At 41.3% G+C, this 22291-nt stretch overlaps 1 protein-coding gene across 1 annotated transcript in view; it reads left to right on the top strand.

Annotated features, from left to right (window-relative positions):
• LOC130919471 (desmoglein-2.1-like) overlaps window positions 1-17436 on the top strand; it is a 44031-nt gene extending 26595 nt beyond the window's left edge. Inside the window, exons 11-13 of the mRNA XM_057842222.1 lie at window positions 9482-9615; window positions 10835-11107; window positions 14732-17436. Coding sequence (XP_057698205.1) covers window positions 9482-9615; window positions 10835-11107; window positions 14732-15772 — 1448 coding nt within the window. The 3' untranslated portion in view covers window positions 15773-17436. The remainder of the gene's footprint in view (window positions 1-9481; window positions 9616-10834; window positions 11108-14731) is intronic.
• Window positions 17437-22291: the final 4855 nt, after the last annotated feature.

The following is a 22291-nucleotide window of genomic DNA, read 5'->3' as shown; positions in this document are numbered from 1 at the left end:
TCAATGGAATCCAAGTACATTGGCATCAAAAGAATGAACAAACATGAAGAAATGCCATTGGAAATGAATGGGAAGTTTGGACGTCCCTGGACGTCAATGGCATCACCCTCCATAAGTAGCAATGCAATCGGGGACATTTGGGGGACAGGTCCTATTGATATCTAGTCATTTTCTGTTGATTTGGGGAAAAAAAAAAATTTCCCATTGAAAATGAATGGGAAAAATTTTGGACGTCCATGGACGTCAATGGTATCAACTTACATAAGCGTCAATGGAATCCAAGTACATTGGCATCAATAAAATGAACAAACATGAAGAAATGCCATTGGAAATGAATGGGAAGTTTAGACGTCCATGAACGTCAATGGCATCACCCTCCATAAGCGGCAATGCAATCGGGGACATTTGGGGGAAACGTCCTAATGATATCTAGTCATTTTCTGTTGATTTGGGAAAAAAAAAAAAAAAAATCCCATTGAAAATGAATGGGAAAAATTTTGGACGTCCATGGACGTCAATGGTATCAACTTACATAAGCGTCAATGGAATCCAAGTACATTGGCATCAATAAAATGAACAAACATGAAGAAATGGCTTTGGAAATGATTGGGAAGTTTGGACGTCCATGGACGTCAATGGCATCACCCCCCATAAGCGGTAATGCAATCGGGGACATTTGGGGGACACGTCCTAATGATATCTAGTCATTTTCTGTTGATTTGGGGAAAAAAAAAAAATTCCCATTGAAAATGAATGGGAAAAATTTTGGACGTCCATGGACGTCAATGGTATCAACTTACATAACCGTCAATGGAATCCAAGTACATTGGCATCAAAAGAATGAACAAACATGAAGAAATGCCATTGGAAATGAATGGGAAGTTTGGACGTCCCTGGACGTCAATGGCATCACCCTCCATAAGTAGCAATGCAATCGGGGACATTTGGGGGACAGGTCCTATTGATATCTAGTCATTTTCTGTTGATTTGGGGAAAAAAAAAAATTTCCCATTGAAAATGAATGGGAAAAATTTTGGACGTCCATGGACGTCAATGGTATCAACTTACATAAGCGTCAATGGAATCCAAGTACATTGGCATCAATAAAATGAACAAACATGAAGAAATGCCATTGGAAATGAATGGGAAGTTTAGACGTCCATGAACGTCAATGGCATCACCCTCCATAAGCGGCAATGCAATCGGGGACATTTGGGGGAAACGTCCTAATGATATCTAGTCATTTTCTGTTGATTTGGGAAAAAAAAAAAAAAATCCCATTGAAAATGAATGGGAAAAATTTTGGACGTCCATGGACGTCAATGGTATCAACTTACATAAGCGTCAATGGAATCCAAGTACATTGGCATCAATAAAATGAACAAACATGAAGAAATGGCTTTGGAAATGATTGGGAAGTTTGGACGTCCATGGACGTCAATGGCATCACCCCCCATAAGCGGTAATGCAATCGGGGACATTTGGGGGACACGTCCTAATGATATCTAGTCATTTTCTGTTGATTTGGGGAAAAAAAAAAAATTCCCATTGAAAATGAATGGGAAAAATTTTGGACGTCCATGGACGTCAATGGTATCAACTTACATAACCGTCAATGGAATCCAAGTACATTGGCATCAAAAGAATGAACAAACATGAAGAAATGCCATTGGAAATGAATGGGAAGTTTGGACGTCCCTGGACGTCAATGGCATCACCCTCCATAAGCTGCAATGCAATCGGGGACATTTGGGGGACAGGTCCTATTGATATCTAGTCATTTTCTGTTGATTTGGGGAAAAAAAAAAATTTCCCATTGAAAATGAATGGGTAAAATTTTGGACGTCCATGGACGTCAATGGCAGCACCCCCCATAAGCGTCAATGGAATTGGGGACGTTTGGGATATACGTCCTATTGATATCTGGTCATTTTCTGTTGATTTGGAGAAATTTAGTTTTTTCCCCATTGAAAATGAATGGGAAAAATTTTGGACGTCCATGTAAGTCAATGGCGGCACCCTTCATAAGCGTCAATGGAATTGGGGAAGTTTGGGGGACACGTCCTATTGATATCTGGTCATTTTCTGTTGATTTGGGGTAATTTTGTTTTTTCCCCATTGAAAATGAATGGGAAAAATTTTGGACGTCCATGGCAGTCAATGGCATCGACATCTATATAGTCAGTTGAATCCAAGTACATTGGCATCAGTAGATTCGACATGCATGGCCGTCAATGGCATCAATGCAATGTAAATTCCATTGGAAATCCCATTGGAAGTGAATGGGAACTTTTCCCATTCGAAATGAATGGGATAGTTTTTGGCAAATTTCCGAGGAAGCGTAATTTTTTTCCAAATTCTGTATACAACTTTTATGCCCCTCACCGTCCCGGAATTTTTGATGCCCAAATTATGTGATTTGGTCAAAAATTGTAGGACTAGATACATTTTGAAACTTTTTTTTTTTTCACGGAAAATTGCCGTTTACGGACGAACGGAAAAATTTTCGGGGCCATTTGTAAAGTTTCCTGTGTCACGCGAAAATTCCGGTCGTGCCGATACTTGAACGGTGCCGATCGGTCTAACGGTTCGGGCTGTGAAGCGCGCGTTTTTTTTCCATTCAAAATGAATAGGAAAGTTTTTGGCAAATTTCCGGGGAACCGTAAATTTTTGCCAAATTCTGTATACAACTTTTATGCCCCTCACCGTCCCGGAATTTTTGATGCCCAAATTATGTGATTTGGTCAAAAATTGTAGGACTAGATACATTTTGAAACTTTTTTTATTTTTCGGAAAATTGCCGTTTACGGGCGAACGGAAAATTTTTCGTGGCGGTTTGAAAAATTCCCATCGTCACGCGAAAATTCCGGTCGTGCCGATACTTGAACTGTGCCGATCGGTGCTACGGTTTGGGCTGTGCGTTGGCTCAAAAAAACGCGGAGAATAAGATGAATAAATAATAATAAGTACAACTAGAAACTGCAATTTCGGGAGAAATTACACACCTTGGTCTTTCCTCTGTGGAGATACAAATCTTAGCCCCACTCAGGCCTATCAATAGAATGGACCATAATGCCAGTCAATGGCACTAAACAAAGTAAAAGCCATTAGAAAAGATTGGGAGAATTGGACGTCCATGGCCGTCAATGGCATCACCCTCCATAAGCGGCAATCCAATCAGGGACATTTGGGGGACACGTCCTAATGATATTTAGTCATTTTCTGTTGATTTGGGAAAAAAAAAAAAAATTCCCATTGAAAATGAATGGGAAAAATTTTGGACGTCCATGGACGTCAATGGTATCAACTTACATAAGCGTCAATGGAATCCAAGTACATTGGCATCAATAGAATGAACAAACATGAAGAAATGCCATTGGAATTAATGGGAAGTTTGGACGTCCATGAACGTCAATGGCATCACCCTCCATAAGCGGCAATGCAATCGGGGACATTTGGGGGACACGTCCTAATGATATCTAGTCATTTTCTGTTGATTTGGGGAAAAAAAAAAAATTCCCATTGAATATGAATGGGAAAAATTTTGGACGTCCATGGACGTCAATGGTATCAACTGACATAAGCGTCAATGGAATCCAAGTACATTGGCATCAATAAAATGAACAAACATGAAGAAATGCCATTGGAAATGAATGGGAAGTTTGGACGTCCATGAACGTCAATGGCATCACCCTCCATAAGCGGCAATGCAATCGGGGACATTTGGGGGACACGTCCTAATGATATCTAGTCATTTTCTGTTGATTTGGGAAAAAAAAAAAAAATCCCATTGAAAATGAATGGGAAAAATTTTTGACGTCCATGGACGTCAATGGTATCAACTTACATAAGCGTCAATGGAATCCAAGTACATTGGCATCAATAGAATGAACAAACATGAAGAAATGCCTTTGGAAATGAATGGGAAGTTTGGACGTCCATGGACGTCAATGGCATCACCCCCCATAAGCGGCAATGCAATCGGGGACATTTGGGGGACACGTCCTAATGATATCTAGTCATTTTCTGTTGATTTGGGGAAAAAAAAAATTTCCCATTGAAAATGAATGGGAAAAATTTTGGACGTCCATGGACGTCAATGGTATCAACTTACATAAGCGTCAATGGAATCCAAGTACATTGGCATCAATAGAATGAACAAACATGAAGAAATGCCATTGGAAATTAATGGGAAGTTTGGACGTCCGTGGACGTCAATGGCATCACCCTCCATAAGCAGCAATGCAATCGGGCACATTTTGGGGGAAACGTCCTATTGATATCTAGTCATTTTCTGTTGATTTGGGGGAAAAAAAAAATTTCCCATTGAAAATGAATGGGAAAAATTTTGGACGTCCATGGACGTCAATGGTGTCAACTTACTTAAGCGTCAATGGAATCCAAGTACATTGGCATCAAAAGAATGAACAAACATGAAGAAATGCCATTGGAAATGAATGGGAAGTTTGGACGTCCCTGGACGTCAATGGCATCACCCTCCATAAGCAGCAATGCAATCGGGGACATTTGGGGGACACGTCCTATTGATATCTAGTCATTTTCTGTTGATATGGGGAAAAAAAAAAATTTCCCATTGAAAATGAATGGGAAAAATTTTGGACGTCCATGGACGTCAATGGCAGCACCCTCCATAAGCGTCAATGGAGTTGGGGACGTTTGGGATATACGTCCTATTGATATCTGGTCATTTTCTGTTGATTTGGAGAAATTTAGTTTTTTCCCCATTGAAAATGAATGGGAAAATTTTTGGACGTCCATGGAAGTCAATGGTGGCACCCTTCATAAGCGTCAATGGAATTGGGGAAGTTTGGGGGACACGTCCTATTGATATCTGGTCATTTTCTGTTGATTTGGGGAAATTTTGTTTTTTCCCCATTGAAAATGAATGGGAAAAATTTTGGACGTCCATGGCCGTCAATGGCATCGACATCCATATAGTCAATTGAATCCAAGTACATTGGCATCAGTAGATTCGACATGCATGGCCGTCAATGGCATCAATGCAATGTAAATTCCATTGGAAATCCCATTGGAAGTGAATGGGAACTTTTCCCATTCGAAATGAATGGGATAGTTTTTGGCAAATTTCCGAGGAAGCGTAATTTTTTTCCAAATTCTGTATACAACTTTTATGCCCCTCACCGTCCCGGAATTTTTGATGGCCAAATTATGTGATTTGGTCAAAAATTGTAGGACTAGATACATTTTGAAAGTTGTTTTTTTTTCACGGAAAATTGCCGTTTACGGACGAACGGAAAAATTTTCGGGGCCATTTGTAAAGTTTCCTGTGTCACGCTAAAATTCCGGTCGTGCCGATACTTGAACGGTGCCGATCGGTCTAACGGTTCGGGCTGTGAAGCGCGCGTTTTTTTTCCATTCAAAATGAATAGGAAAGTTTTTGGCAAATTTCCGGGGAACCGTAAATTTTTGCCAAATTCTGTATACAACTTTTATGCCCCTCACCGTCCCGGAATTTTTGATGCCCAAATTATGTGATTTGGTCAAAAATTGTAGGACTAGATACATTTTGAAACTTTTTTTGTTTTTCGGAAAATTGCCGTTTACGGGCGAACGGAAAATTTTTCGTGGCGGTTTGAAAAATTCCCATCGTCACGCGAAAATTCCGGTCGTGCCGATACTTGAACTGTGCCGATCGGTGCTACGGTTTGGGCTGTGCGTTGGCTCAAAAAAACGCGGAGAATAAGATGAATAAATAACTAGAAACTGCAATTTCGGGAGAAATTACACCTTGGTCTTTCCTCTGTGGAGATACAAATCTTAGCCCCACTCAGGTCTATCAATAGAATGGACCATAATGCCAGTCAATGGCACTAAACAAAGTAAAAGCCATTAGAAAAGATTGGGAGAATTGGACGTCCATGGCCGTCAATGGCGGCACCCTTCATAAGCGTCAATGGAATTGGAGAAGTTTGGGGGACACGTCCTATTGATATCTGGTCATTTTTTGTTGATTTGGGGAAAAAAAAAAAATTCCCATTGAAAATGAATGGGAAAAATTTTGGACGTCCATGGACGTCAATGGTATCAACTTACATAAGCGTCAATGGAATCCAAGTACATTGGCATCAATAGAATGAACAAACATGAAGAAATGCCATTGGAAATGAATGGGAAGTTTGGACGTCCATGGACGTCAATGGCATCACCCTCCATAAGCGCCAATCCAATCGGGGACATTTGGGGGACACGTCCTATTGATATCTGGTCATTTTTTGTTGATTTGGGGAAAAAAAAAAAATTCCCATTGAAAATGAATGGGAAAAATTTTGGACGTCCATGGACGTCAATGGTATCAACTTACATAAGCGTCAAAGGAATCCAAGTACATTGGCATCAATAGAATGAACAAACATGAAGAAATGCCATTGGAAATGAATGGGAAGTTTGGACGTCCATGAACGTCAATGGCATCACCCTCCATAAGCAGCAATGCAATCGGGGACATTTGGGGGACACGTCCTAATGATGTCTAGTCATTTTCTGTTGATTTGGGGAAAAAAAAAAAATTCCCATTGAAAATGAATGGGAAAAATTTTGGACGTCCATGGACGTCAATGGTATCAACTTACATAAGCGTCAATGGAATCCAAGTACATTGGCATCAATAGAATGAACAAACATGAAGAAATGCCATTGGGATTTAATGGGAAGTTTGGACGTCCATGAACGTCAATGGCATCACCCTCCATAAGCGGCAATGCAATCGGGGACATTTGGGGGACACGTCCTAATGATATCTAGTCATTTTCTGTTGATTTGGGGGAAAAAAAAAAATTCCCATTGAAAATGAATGGGAAAATTTTTGGACGTCCATGGACGTCAATGGCAGCACCCCCCATAAGCGTCAATGGAGTTGGGGACGTTTGGGGTATACGTCCTATTAATATCTGGTCATTTTCTGTTGATTTGGGGAAATTTAGTTTTTTCCCCATTGAAAATGAATGGGAAAATTTTTGGACGTCCATGGACGTCAATGGCAGCACCCCCTATAAGCGTCAATGGAGTTCGGAACGTTTGGGGGAGACCTACTATTGATAACTGGTCATTTTCTGATGATTTGGGGAAATTTAGTTTTTTCCCCATTGAAAATGAATGGGAAAAATTTTGGACGTCCATGGACGTCAATGGCAGCACCCCCCATAAGCGTCAATGGAGTTGGGAACGTTTGGGGTATACGTCCTATTAATATCTAGTCATTTTCTGTTGATTTGGGGAAATTGAGTTTTTTCCCCATTGAAAATGAATGGGAAAAATTTTGGACGTCCATGGCCGTCAATGGCATCGACATCCATATAGTCAAATGAATCCAAGTACATTGGCATCAATAGATTCGACATGCATGGCCGTCAATGGCATCAATGCAATGTAAAGTCCATTGGAAATACTATTGAAAGTGAATGGGAAATTTTCCCATTAGAAATGAATGGGATAGTTTTTGGCAAATATCCGGAGAACCGTAAATTTTTTCCAAATTCTGTATACAATCTTTATGCCCCCCACCGTCCCGGAATTTTTGATGTCCAAATTATGTGATTTGCTCAAAAATTGTAGGACAAGTAGCGTTTTGAAATTTTTTTTAAAAATTGGAAAATCGGCGTTTACGGCCGAACGGAAAAATTTTCGGGGTCGTTTGAAAAATTCCCATCGTCGCACGAAAATTCCGGTCGTGTCGATACTTGAACGGTGCCGATCGGTGCTACGGTTCGGGCTGCGCGGCGCGCCGAAAAAAACGTCAACAATTATTGAATAATAATAATAATAAAGAATAATAATAAAGAAGTACAATAAAGTTGTACAACAACATAACCTTGTTCTTTCCCTTGGAAAGACCAAGGTAATAAAGTTGCACAATAACAATACCTTGTTCTTTCTTTCAGAAAGACCAAGGTAATAATAAAGTTGTAGAATAACATAACCTTGTTCTTTCCTTCAGAAAGACCAAGGTAATAAGAACAATAAAGTTGCACAATAACAATACCTTGTTCTTTCTTTCAGAAAGACCAAGGTAAAAAAAACAAATGTCCCCAAACCAACAGGAAATGACCAGATATCAATAGGACGTGTCCCCCAAATGTCCCTAAATGACCTGATATGACTAGGACACGCGCCCCAAATGTCCCCAACTGACCTGATATGACCAGGACACCCCCCCCAAATGTCCTAACATGACCAGGACACGCCCTCCAAATGTCCCCAAATGACCTGATATGATCAGGACACGCCCCCCAAATGTCCCCAAATGATCTGATATGACTAGGACACAACCCCCATATGTCCCCAAATGACCTGATATGACCAGGACACGCCCCCAAATGTCCCCAAATGACCTAACATGACCAGGACGTGTCCCCCAAATGTCCCTAAATGACCTGATATGACTAGGACACGTGCCCCAAATGTCCCCAAATGACCTGATATGACCAGGACACACCCCCCAAATGACCTGATATGACCAGGACACGCCCCCCAAATGTCCCCAAATGACCTAACATGACCAGGACACGCCCTCCAAATGTCCCCAAATGACCGGATATGACTAGGACACAACCCCCCTATGTCCCCAAATTACCTGACATGACCAGGACACGACCCCCAAATGTCTCAAAATGAACTGATATGACCAGGACACGCCCTCCAAATGTCCCCAAATGAGATAATATGATAAGGACACGCCCCCCAAATTTCCCTAAATTACCTGATATGACTAGGACACAATCCCCATATGTCCCCAAATGACTTGATATGACCAGGACACGCCTCCCAAATGTCCCCAAATGACCTGATATGATCAGGACACGCCCTCCAAATGTCCCCAAATTACCTGATATGATAAGGACACGCCCCCCAAATTTCCCTAAATGACCTAATATGACTAGGACACAACCCCCATATGTCCCCAAATGACTTGATATGACCAGGACACGCCTCCCAAATGTTCCAAAATGGCCTGATATGACCAGGACACGCCCCCCAAAGTCCCCAAATCAACAGGAAGTGACTTGATATGTCCCCAAAAATTCCCCAAACTAACCTGGGCAGGGCTAAGATCTGTATCTCCACACAGCAAAGACCCAGAGTAATTTCTCCAGAAATTGCAGTTTCTAGTTAAAGTATAAAAACCTAATAATGTTTGGGTGGTTTTAGTTAAAGCAGACACTGGTTTTTCATCTGTGGGATTTTGACAAAGATCAGATCACATTTGATGGTGATTTTATGCAGAAATGTGAGGAATTCCAAAACGTTCAGATACTTTTTCATACCACTGTAGCTTATAGCATAGCTTAGAGCTTTATAGCTAGCTTTACTGTCCATCTGACAAACCACCTGGAAAGTACTACTCATTTTTATTACTTGAATGGGCAGTAAAAGGTAGTTTACAACCTTCAAAGTCCCCTTTGAAAACACTGACATTCTTCTGCATGTTCCTATTCGTCCGCAGTCGTCCCTCTTTTGATGCTTTTCTGCCAGCGTGGCGGCCAGGGCGCCGTCTTTCCCGACCAGTTTGACGACCTGCCGTTCAACACCAAGGAACAGCTCGTTTCATACCACACCGAGGGTATCGGTGAGGATAAGGTGCGCAAAAACGTACTAAAATGACGTCATGAGTATCACGGGGGGATGTTGCGTTATGAGTACTTTTCGAGATATAGTTTCCAAACGCTGGTCGCCCCACCTAAGATGGCCGACAAAATGATGATAGCTGTCCTATTATCCTTCTGCTGTGAAGCGAAATGAGTTTATCACTAATAGACGCCAAATCCATTTGAAGTAGGAAATACCGATACTAGTATTGAAACTAAAGATGTCTCGATCGATCGGCATCCGATCACGTCATTTTCAAAGTATCGGAATCGGCAAAAAAATATCGGACATGCCTTTTTAAAAAAATTTTTTATTTAAATCGTTTTCTAATTGTATTTAACGTTACAGACAAAATGTCTTACACTCATCCAGAGTAGTTTTGGCTTAAAGTAGGGCTATCAAATTTATTGCCTTAACAGCAGTAATTAACTTTTTTTAATTAATCACGTCTAATCTATAAAGACGCCGTTTTACCTATAAATAGCACTAAAAAGCAGCGTATAATGAATGGAGAGAATTTTGAGAGGCTTTGGAGCCATATTTTATGTGGCTAAAGCCTTACAATACCTTTATTGTTATTATTGTTACCAATATCTTAACACCCTATGTTATTTCCCAACGCAGAGAAGATATATCAATTGGTAGCCCTACGCACAGTCATGGTTGCACTTCCCAGCATGCATTTGGGCAGAAGTTAAATGGCTGCAGTATCATTTACTGAAAGCTCAACAAATACACTAGATGGTAATATTTAGTCACAACATACAAAGTCACATTTATCCTTTAAGAATTAAAAGTCTTTCTATCCGTGGATCCCTCTCACAGGAAGAATGTTAATCATGTAAATGCCATCTTGAGGATTTCTTGTCATAATAAACGAATACAGTACTTATGTACTATATGTTGAATGTCTATATTCGTCCGAGTTTTATTCATTTTTTTCTTAATGCATTGCCAAATTGTATATGAGCGGGAAAAATTATCGGGAATGATTGGAATTGAATCGGGAGCAAAAGAAAGTAATAGGATCGGGAAATATCGGGATCGGCAGATACTCAAACTAAAACGATCGGGATCGGCTCGGGAGCAAAAAAACATGATCGGAACAACCCTAATTGAAACCGATACTAGTAATGTAATAACACCAAAAAAATAAAAAGTATAACAACATTTTTAAAAGCAGTGACATTGATGAACCTTGTCCTTCCAGGAGGTGCCACTCTTGAGCGTCCCCATCATGTTGGAGAACCAGAGGCTAGTCGAGACAAATACATCTGGAGTCCTCACTGGGGTTCATCAGGCAACATCGGCTTACAATGAATCATTGTACAACCTTCAGAAGGTCTCTCGAGGTTTCTCGGAGGTGGACAACATATTCAGGGTCGGTCTTGGTGCTGGTTGTGTCTTCAGGAGGCAACATGAAGAGTTTGTCTTTGATGACCTGGCGCTACCTGTTAGCATCCTCCAGGATTACTACTCACAGGTACTGAAATTGTAGCAGATGTACATTTCTGTAGAAATAGTGTTGCACCAATACCATTTTTTGGTTCCTGAAACTGATTCCCGGCTGAAACTGTACCAATTACGGCTGTGACAAAATATCGAAATGGTGATTATATTGGCGTAACTTTCTAACCCAAAAGGTTATCAACATGCTTCGGTGATTAATCGTTAAATCGTTTTAAACAGGTTTAAAAAGGAACTAACAGGTTGCTACCTAAATATTCCATGAGAGTAGTGTTTAGTTAGCTCACTGGCTGCCATTGACGGTGCTAGACATCCGATTCATTCTAACTGGAATGGACATCTAGCACCGTCATTGGCATTGAAAGTAGACCATTCCCAGCTAGTCTTTTGTGGGCATTTACAAGTCACTTCATGTTCATTTTAGGGGATTTACAGGTTGTTTCCTGTTGATCTTGAGTCACTTCCTATTAATTTAGGGACATTTTCGAGACGGAAACGGAAATCAATAAGGAGTGACCCGTAAATGCCCAAAAATCAACAGGAAGTGATTAAAAAATGACCAGGAAATGCCCAAAAATCAACACCAAGTGACCAAATTCATTTAGGGCAGTACTTCTCAAATAGTTTTTTTTTTTTGCCGTACTAGAATAAAGTGTACTTGCGCATCCACTCAGTGGGTGGCAGTGGCGCTCTCATTTTCAAAGTGCACGCAGTATTTTTGAAGTAAGCAAGAGCACACAGAAGGGAGATATGAAGAGCTGTGCGCCGTTTTCGAAAGCCGTTTTCCGGCCGGACTCAGGCAGCGACCCACTGTCTTCTCCGGTTCTCACGTGTCCACCCAAGAAGTGCCATTTTCGGCTTCGGGTCGTCACTCACCTACGGTTCTACCTCGGCCGCCGAGAATGCGCTTTTTTCGTGCCGCTTGCCTTTTAGCTTTGACTTTTAATACAGTGGGTGATGAGGAAAGACCACTGTTTACTGTGTCTAAAAATAATTACTGTATAGCGGACAGCCAGAAGCCAAATCAATTAAGACGCCACTTAAAGACGTTAGACCCCAATCCAATCTCATTGATAAGCCGCTTCGTTGTTTTTCAGCGAAAACGTGCCGAATATTGCCAATACTCGTCCCGCTTTGTCAGTGTTGTATAAGTAAACCAGTGAGCACTGTTAGCATGCTCAGTGTAAAATAACCCCACACCATTGCAAACTGGAGGTGATACTGTGAGCAGCGAAAATAAAAAACTGTCCTTCTGTCCAAAGACTTTTTTTTTTTCTTCTTCTATTCAGTTTTGTTTTTTCGGTCAAATTGTTTGGCATATTGTCCTCATGAGTTAATGTTTCTAATCAATTTGAATTTGTTATTATTTACTAATTTTATTTTTCAGTATCAAATGGTCAAAAATGTACCTTGAGTGAATTTTTACAATTTGGATGTGACTTTTTTTTTTTAATTCAGGCAAATTGATGCGTGTTAAGTCTTTTCTGTTACATACAAAACAATGTTGATAAAGTTATACTTTATAAGTTGATGTTATTTTCTGTAATAGAAAAAAAGTACAGACTGTGAGGCAGAGGCGTGCTTATAATAGTAATATTATAGACAAATGATACTATTTACAGTGGCGGCAGAGTTTGGGGGGGCACGAAACATTTACGTCTTCCTTGGGGAGCGTAACAGAAAATAATTGAGAAGCACTGATTTAGGGACATTCTTGAGTCAGTTCTTCAGTATCCCAAAAAATCAACTGGGACTGACCTGTAAATAACCTAAAATCAACAGGAAGTGACCGGTAAATGACCGAAAACAAACATTCCTTCTTTTCAGTAATCCCGTAGCATCTGGAGGTGACTCGTAAATTCCCTAAAAATCAACAAAAAAGTGCCTCAGAAATGCCATGAAATAAACATTAAGTGACTAATGAACAGGATCTCACCTGTGAATGCCCCAAAACAGACAGCAAGTGACCAATGAACAGAAAGGGACCCCGAAGTGCCCTATAATAACAATATAACCGAAAAATATCCAAAAACCAACAGCAATTGCCGAAAATCGAAAGGAAGTGACCCGTAAATGCCCCAAAATCTACGTTCCCTATTCAATAATCCCATAGTACCAGGAGGTGCCAAATTGCCCAACAAATTGCCTCAGAAATGCCGTAAAACCAACAGAAAATGACCAATGAACAGGAAGTGGCCCAGAAAATCCCTCAAATCAACAGGGAATGACCCAAAAATCAACTGGATGTGGCCAAAAAATGCCAATACAAATCAACAGGAAGTCTTTGAAAAATCAATGGGAAGTAACCCGTAAATTCCCTATAGTCAACAAGAAGTGGCTAATGAACAGTAAGCGACCCAGAAATTCCCTAAAGTCAACAGGAAATGTAAAAAAAAAAAAATGTATAGAAAGTGACACCAGAATGCCCCACAACCAACAGCAAGTAACCAATGAACAGGAAGGGACCCCGAAGTGCCCTAAAATAACAATCTGACCCGAAAATACCCAAAAACCAACAGCAAATGCCGAAAATCGACAGAAAGTGACCCGTAAATGCCCCAAAATCTACGTTCCCTATTCAATAATCCCATAGCAACAGGAGGTGTCAAATTCCCCAACAAATTGCCTCAGAAATGCCCTTAAACCAACAGAAAATGACAAATGAACAGGAAGTGACCCAGAAATTCCATAAGTCAACAGGAAATGTAAAAAAAAAAAAAATGTATGGAAAGTGACACCAGAATGCCCCACAACCAACAGCAAGTGACCAATGAACAGGGAGGGACCCCGAAGTGCCCTAAAATAACAATCTGACCCGAAAATACCCCAAAACCAACAGCAAATCCCGAAAATCGACAGAAAGTGACCCGTAAATGCCCCAAAATCTACGTTCCCTATTCAATAACCCCATAGCAACAGGAGGTGCCAAATTCCCCAACAAATTGCCTCAGAAATGCCCTAAAACCAACAGAAAATGACAAATGAACAGGAAGTGACCCAGAAAATCCCTTGAATCAACAGGAAATTACCTGGAATGACCCAAAAATCAACTGGATGTGGCCAAAAAATGCCAATACAAATCAACAGGCTTTAAAAAATCAATGGGAATTCCCCTGTAAATTCCCTAAAGTCAACAGGAAGTGGCCAATGAACAGGAAGTGACCCGTAAATGCCTCAAAATCTACATTCCCTATTCAATAACCCCATAGCAACAGGAGGTGCCAAATTCTGCAACAAATTGCCTCAGAAATGCCTTAAAACCAACAGAAAATGACCAATGAACAGGAAGTGGCCCAGAAAATCCCTCAAATCAACAGGAAATGACCTGGAATGACCCAAAAATCAACTGGATGTGGCCAAAAAATGCCAATACAAATCAACAGCCAATGAACAATAAGCGACCCAGAAATTCCCTAAAGTCAACAGGAAATGTAAACAAAAAATGTACAGAAAGTGACACCAGAATGCCCAAAAATCAACAGAAATTGACCTGTCACTACTCTAAAATTAACAAGGAATCGACCCACAATTATTTCACTGCCTTCCTTTGGCAACTAGAGAGATACCGATAGGATTGGTGCAACACTACCTAATACCCAAAACTGGTTAATCCTCAAGTTTATTTCTCCCTCCAAAACAGAAAGCAGAGTGTGCAGTTCCAGTCCAAGACAGTCCGTTGGTGTTTAAAAACGAAGGGTCGGAGTCACCCATCAGCTCCGTTGGTTGCTGCAGCCTCTTGGAGTCTGAAAAGGACCTGCAGTTCCTAGACGACCTGGGGCCCAAGTTTAAAACCCTGGCGGAGATCTGTTCCCCTCTACCACCATCGCCCAAACTTTCAATAAAAGCATCAAACTCCATCCCTCATCAGGGAGTCCCAACAGCTCTTGAGATGAAGTGTGACACAAACACAGAGAAGGATGCCACGTCAACTGAGAAGTTCTCGTTCAGGTCCAGAAATGGTTCAAACAAACAGAAAAAAGCTCAGAACACGGTTTTGCAGCAGGAGCAGTCGCTTTACTTTACAACCAGTCCCGTGCTTCAGCCAATGCACTATGTGGTTCAGCCTCAGATGCAGAACACGGTCCTACTGGCAGACGGGTTCCCGGCAGATAGTTTTCAAGGGCTCTATGTGGTCAACGGACTAGAGAGTCCTACTTCTGGACTCTTAGTCACTGAGATCCAAAATCCAGTAGTCAGTGGAAGCCAGAGTCCTACTGCTGGACTTATCGTAGCTAATGTCCAAAACCCTCCAAGCATTATTCCTACCTCTGGACTTGTTGTCACTGAAGTTCAAAGACCTCCCTCTGGGCATGTGATCAAAAAAGTCCAGAATCGTGGAACTGGAACCAAAGTCAAAAGACCGTCCTCAGTCAATGTGGTCAACGGACTAGAGAATCCTACCTCTAGAGTCTTAGTCACTGAGATCCCTAATCCAGTAGTCAATGGAAGCCAGAGTCCTACCACTGGATTTATTGTAGCTAATATCCAAAACCCTCCAAGCATTACTCCTACATCTGGACTTGTTGTCACTGAAGTTCAAAGACCTCCCTCTGGGCTTGTCATCAGAGAAGTTCAGAATCGTGGAATTGAAACGAAAGTCAAAAGACCTTCCTCAGTCAAAGGATCCAAGAATCGCCTCCCTGGACTTAGTAGTCATGGGTCTCTAAAGCTCTTCCATTGAACTTGTAGTCCGCTAAAAGGTTTCTAAACCTTCTGAGGGCCCAAAAGCAAAATAACATGAAGGCCCATCCTCCAAAACAGGATGATCCGTGATTTATTCAACTCCGCAAGTAGGTGAAATTTACAAAGACAGCGGTCATGTATTTAGGTTTTTTTTTTTTTTTTTTTTTTTTTTTTGTATGTTTGTGTTCAAGATATTGAATAAAGGCATCATTAATTTGCAGGATGTTTGTAATATGAAACAGAATAGGTGATTACATTTTGGGGTCATGAAGTGAAAGGTCACAGAGGTCAGAAAAGGGAAATTTTATATAACTTGCGAACGGATTAGCCTATTTAGCTCAAATTGACAGCGGACATGATATGATCAGAAGAGAAAGGGTCAAAGGCCACAGAGGTGAGAAAAGCAAATTTGCGATATCTTGATAACAGATTTACTTATTCAACTCAAATTTGCAGAGTAGTTGATAGGATCAGAAGAGCAAAGGACAAAGGTTACAAAGGTCAGAAAAGGAAATCTGCTATAACTTGATAACGGATTAGCCTATTTAGCTCAAATTTGCAGCGGGCATATGATCAGAAGAGAAAGGGTCAAAGGTCGCAGAGTTCTGAAAAACAAATTTGTGATATTTGGTAACAGATTTACCTATTGAACTTTTTGCCGAGTAGGTGATAGGCTTAGCAGAGAAAGGATCAAAGGTCAGAAAAGAAAATATGCAAAAACTACTGAACGGATTAGCATATTTAGCTCATTTGTAGTGGACATGATCTGATCAGAAGAGAAAGGGTCAAAGGTCAGAAACAGAAATTTGCGATAACTTGAACGGATAAGCCTATTTACGCTAACTCAAATTTGCAGTGGACGTGATCTGATCAGAAGAGAAAGGGTCAAAGGTCTGAAAAGGAAATTTGCAATAACTTGAACAGATAAGCCTATTTACTGTAATTGAAATTTGCAGTGGACGTGACATGATTAGAATAGAAAAGGTCAAATGTCACAGAAGTCAGAGAAGGAAATAACTTGATAACGGATTAGTTTATTTAAAATTTGCAGCAAATATGATATGATCAGAAAAGAAAGGGTCAAAGGTCAGAAAAGGAACTTGGCAATAACTTGATAACGGGATAGCTAATTTAATTGTAAACTAAGTTTACAGTGCCTGTGATGTGCTCAGGGGACAAAGGGTCAAAGGTCACAGATGTCAGATGCATTTGACTGCTTAGGTGGAAGTCTGTCTCAGAGTGATTCTGTTTTTTGAAAAATTAATGTAATGAATATTTGTAGTTTTTTTAAGGACAGATAAAAGATAAATCAAACTGTGCTGTATGGGAAAGCGGGTTATAGGGTGCAAGTAGTTGGGGAATTGATGATGAGCAGAAAAATACTGGGTATGGGGCATGCGGGAAAGGTTAAAACCAGTTTCAGGGAGAGTCTTAAGGACTTAGTACTGAATTTCTAACCAAAGAAAGGAAGGACTTGCGATGGATGTTCCAACTGAAAAGGGGAATTCCACCAGCGAGAACCCTCCAAGGGTTAGTCCCTTAAATATGTCCTTGGATCATCTCATTTTGACGATGGACAGCTTGGACTCCAACCGCTAAGCCTTCGGACATCTCAACACGCTATAGACTGGTTGCCCATTGCTTATACTTGTATGAATGTTAAGCAGTTACTAATAAAAAAAAAAAAACTTTATGGTGGTTATTTGCTGTCTTGATCAGTTTATCAAAGTGTCAATTTTAACACTTATAAAGGTTGTTCATTTGACACATTAGACAAATCAACAACCAGGACAAGTTCAGGACAAGACTAAGATTGACCAGACTTTAAAACAAGACTTGCCCAAGACCAGGAATCACTGACAACAAGACAAGACCAAGACTTGTGGAAGTTGAGACCAAGACTTGCCTGAGACCAGTATTCACCAAGAACAGGACAAGACAAAGATTTTTGAGAGTTAAGACCAAGACTTGCCTGATACCAGACTTTTGGTAGTCGAGACCAAGAGGTTCCTGCAACCAGGACTGATTGAAACAAGACTTTGGTGGAAGACTTGCCCAAGACCAGGAATCACTGACAACAAGACAAGACCAAGACCTGTGGTATTCGAAAACAATGCATTCCTGCAACCAGGACTGACTGAAACAAGACCAAAACTTTAGAAGGAGACTTGGGAGTCGAGACCAAGAGGTTCCTGCAACCAGGACTGATTGAAACAAGACTTTAGAGAAGACTTGCCCGGGACCAGGAATCACTGACAACAAGACAAGACCAAGACCTTTGGTAGTCGAGACCAATGCATTCCTGTAACCAGGACTGACTGAAACAAGACTTTAGAGGAAGACTTGTCCAAAACCAGGAATCACTGACAACAAGACAAGACCAAGACCTTTGGTAGTCGAGACCGATACATTCCTGCAACCAGGACTGACTGAAACAAGACTAAAACTTAAGAAGGAGACTTGCCCAAAACCAGGACTCACTGACAACAAGACAAGACCAAAACATTCCGGAGTTGAGACCAAGACTTGCTAGAAACCAGAACTCAGAACTACTATATTTGTTGGTATGGACTCCTTTCAGTGAGAAAATATGATCTAAGATACGTGTGTATTGATTTATAAGCACGGTCAGGGACTTAATATCACTCTTATCTCAAGGCAAGACTGTTCTTTTAACTTTAGAGCAAAAAAGGCACGTTTGTTTGGTAGCACAACGTTAGCATTATAAATATAGGGGCGTGGCTTAGCATCATATATTCATGGTTGCCTCCTTTTGCTCTGGTAAAATGGCAATGAATTATGAATAGATTTACTTCAAAAATTAGACTTGAAATGGAAAGAAAGTCGAAAGCTGCTGCGTAGGAGAGCAAAAAAGCCAAAGTGGACGCACAATCACTCTCATTTCCTGTCATTATGCCATCAGGTCGCTGATTAGCTTCAGATTAGCTTCAGAGTGGGAGGACAGAAAACAACAGGGAGAAAACAACATGATGGACACTTTATTAGGAAAGACATTGACTATGGCAGGTAGGGTTGGGGAGCTCTGCGTAGGTAATGATACCATACGATTTGCGATACAAGGCTCGACGATTAGCTCACGGTATGGCGATACAAAAAATATCGATACATGGGTCAGGAAATCATCAAAAGTCTTGGTCTTGTCTCAATCTCGATTAATCTTGGTCTACGGCAATTCTTGGTCTCAACTACCAAAAGTCTTGGTCTTGCCTGGTCTCAGTGAGTCCTGCTCTCAGACAATATATTGCTATACATGCAGTAGTATCATTTTTTTTTTCATATACAGTGGGGCAGATAAGTATTTAGTCAACCACTAATTGTGCAAGTTCTCCCACTTTTGCAGATCATGATGAAAATAAGTATTTGGTCAATACCAAATGTTCATCTCAATACTTTGTTATGTACCCTTTGTTGGCAATAACGGAGGCCAAATGTTTTCTGTAACTCTTCACAAGCTTTTCACACACTGTTGCTGGTATTTTGGCCCATTCCTTCGTGCAGATCTCCTCTAGAGCAGTGATGTTTTGGGGCTGTCGTTGGGCAACATGGACTTTCAACTCCCTCTTCACCCCGTGGCGTCAAAATGATAACAAGAACGGTGAGCAAAAATCCCAGAACCACACAGGGGGACCTAGTGAATGACCTACAGAGAGCTGGGACCACGGTAACAAAGGCTACTATCAGTAACACAATGCGCCGCCAGGCACTCAAATCCTGCACTGCCAGACGTGTCCCCCCGCTGAAGAAAGTACACGTCCTGGCCCGTCTGCGGTTCGCTAGAGAGCATTTGGATGATCCAGAAGAGGACTGGGAGAATGTGTTATGGTCAGATGAAACCAAAATACAACTTTTTGGTAGAAACACAGGTTCTCGTGTTTGGAAGAAAAAGAATACTGAATTGCACCATACCCACTGTGAAGCATGGGGGTGGAAACATCATGCTTTGGCGCTGTCTTTCTGCAAAGGGACCAGGACCACTGATCTGTGTAAAGGAAAGAATGAATGGGGCCATGTATCGAGAGATTTTGAGTGAAAATCTCCTTCCATCAGCAAGGGCATTGAAGGTGAGACGTGGCTGGGTCTTTCAGCATGACAATGATCCCAAACACACAGCCAGGGCAACAAAGGAGAGGCTTCGTAAGAAGCATTTCAAGGTCCTGGAGTGGCCTCACCAGTCTCCAGATCTCAACCCCATAGAAAATCTGTGGAGGGAGTTGAAAGTCCGTGTGACAGCCCCAAAACATCACTGCTCTAGAGGAGATCTGCATGGAGGAATGGGCCAAAATACCAGCAACAGGGTGTGAAAAACTTGTGAAGAGTTACAGAAAACGTTTGGCCTCCAATATTGCCAACAAAGTGTAGATGACAAAGTATTGAGATGAACTTTCGGTATTGACCAAATACTTATTTTCCACCATGATTTGCAAATAAATTCTTTAAAAATCAAACAATGTGATTTTCTGTTTTTTTTTTCCACATTCTGTCTTTCATGGTTGAGGTTTACCCGTGTTGACAATTACAGGCTTCTCTAATATTTTCAAGTGGGAGAACTTGCACAATTAGTGGTTGACTAAATACTTATTTGCCCCACTGTATATAGTCTTGGTAAGGACTCAGAAAAGTCTTGGTCTTTTCTTGCTCTTGTTCAGACCTGGCAGGGCCGGCCCAGGCCATTTGGGGGCCCTAAGCAAAATAATGCCAAGCCGCCCATATATTGTTGCCCCACCATTTCGTCACAGTGTACTGTGAAACCCATACATGCAATCCAACCTCTATGTCCATATTTTGTATATTAATCAGATTTTGTTGCACTGCATTCTTCAAACTTCTCACCCCAAATGATTGTCAGTATTTACAGTAGATAACGCCAAACCTTTTTCTAAAAGAGGAAAGAAAGAAGTTAAGGAAGAAGTTTTATTTTTTAAGCTTGTAATCAAGTATCAAAACTCACAAAAGTCAAATAAAGCAAACTGTAGTAAACAAAATAGAATATAAATTAAACAATTGCCAGATTGCCCCCTATCTGGGCCCCCTAGAGGTCAGGGGCCCTAAGCAGCTGCATAGTCTGCGTATAGACTGGGCCGGCCCTGAAACCTGGTTTCGGTAAAGTCTTGGTTTTGAGTTAATATTTTCTTGGCCTTGTCTCGGGCTAAATCAGTCCTGGTTTTCAGGCAAGTCTAGGTCTTTTCTTGGTCTCGGCCAGACCCGGTTTCGGGCAAGTCTTGCTCTCAGCTCCCAAAAGTCTTGGTCTCATCTCAGCTTTGGTCAGTCCTTGTCTCAGGCATGTCTTGGTCTCTACTCCCAAAATCTTGGTCTTGCCTGGTCTCAGACATCTCTTGGTCTTGGCTTCATATTGTCTTGGTCTCAGTCAGTCCTGGTTTCAGATAGGTCTTGGTCTTAACTCCCAAAAGTCTTGTCTCTTGGTCGGTCCTGGTTTCAGGCAGGTCTTGGTCGCGACTCTCAAAATTCTCCTATTGGTCTCGGTGAGTCCTGGAATCAGCAGTCTTAGTCTCAACTCCCAATACTCTTGGTTATGTGTCAGTCTGGGTCAGCGTTGGTCTGAGGCAATCCTTGGTCTCAACTACCACAGTGTTGGTCTTGCCTGGTCTCGGTGAGTCCTGGTATCAGACAATTCTAGGTCTTTTCTTGGTCTCAGCCAGATCTGGTTTCAGGCAAGTCTTGGTATTGACTCTCAAAAGTCTTGTCTTGGTATCGGTGACTACTGGTATCAGGAAAGTCTTAGTCGCAACTCCCAAAAGTCCTGGTCTTATTTTTATCTTGGTCGGTCCTAGTTAAGGGCAAGTCTTGGTCTTTTCTTGTCTGTCTTTGGGCAAGTTTGGCCTTTTATTGGTCTCAGTGAGGCCTAGTTTGGGCAATTCTTGGTCTCAGCTCCCAAAAGTCTAAATCTTGTTTTGAGCTCGGTGACTCCTGGTCTCAGACATCTCTTGGTCTTTTCTTGGTCTCAGTGAGACCTGTTTTTGTTCAAGTCATGGTCTTGACTTTATATTGTATTGGTCTTAGTCAGTCCTGGTCTTGGTTAAGTCTTGGTCTCAACTCCCAAAAGTCTTGGTCTTATTTTGATCTCAGTCAGTCCAAATTTTGGGCAAGTCTTGGTCTGTTCTTGTTCTGGGTAAAACCTGTTTCGGGTTAAGTGTCGTTCTTGACTGAATTTTGTCTTGGTCTCACTCAGTCCTGGTCTTGAGCAGGTTTTTGTCTCAACTCCTAAAAGTCTTGGTCTTGTTTTGATCTTGGTCAGTCCAGGTTTCGGTCAAATCCTGGTTTAAACCCTCAAAAGTCTTGGTCTTTTCTTGATCTCACTGAGTCCGATCTCAGTGTGGTCTTGAGCACAACACCAGTTTTTAACATGAGGAGAAATCAAATATCTGGGCTTGGAATCTGACAAAATTGTGATTTCATGGAAAGGAAGTGAGTGCGCGCATGTGTGTGTGTGTAGCGAGTGGGTGGTGCGTCACGTTGCGAGCCTCACTTGAACGCAGCC

The sequence above is a fragment of the Corythoichthys intestinalis genome, chromosome 7 (assembly GCF_030265065.1).
Source record: "Corythoichthys intestinalis isolate RoL2023-P3 chromosome 7, ASM3026506v1, whole genome shotgun sequence".
Lineage (NCBI taxonomy): Eukaryota > Metazoa > Chordata > Actinopteri > Syngnathiformes > Syngnathidae > Corythoichthys > Corythoichthys intestinalis.
The sequence above is the reverse complement of the archived record's forward strand: the minus strand, read 5'-3'. Positions and strand labels throughout refer to the sequence as shown.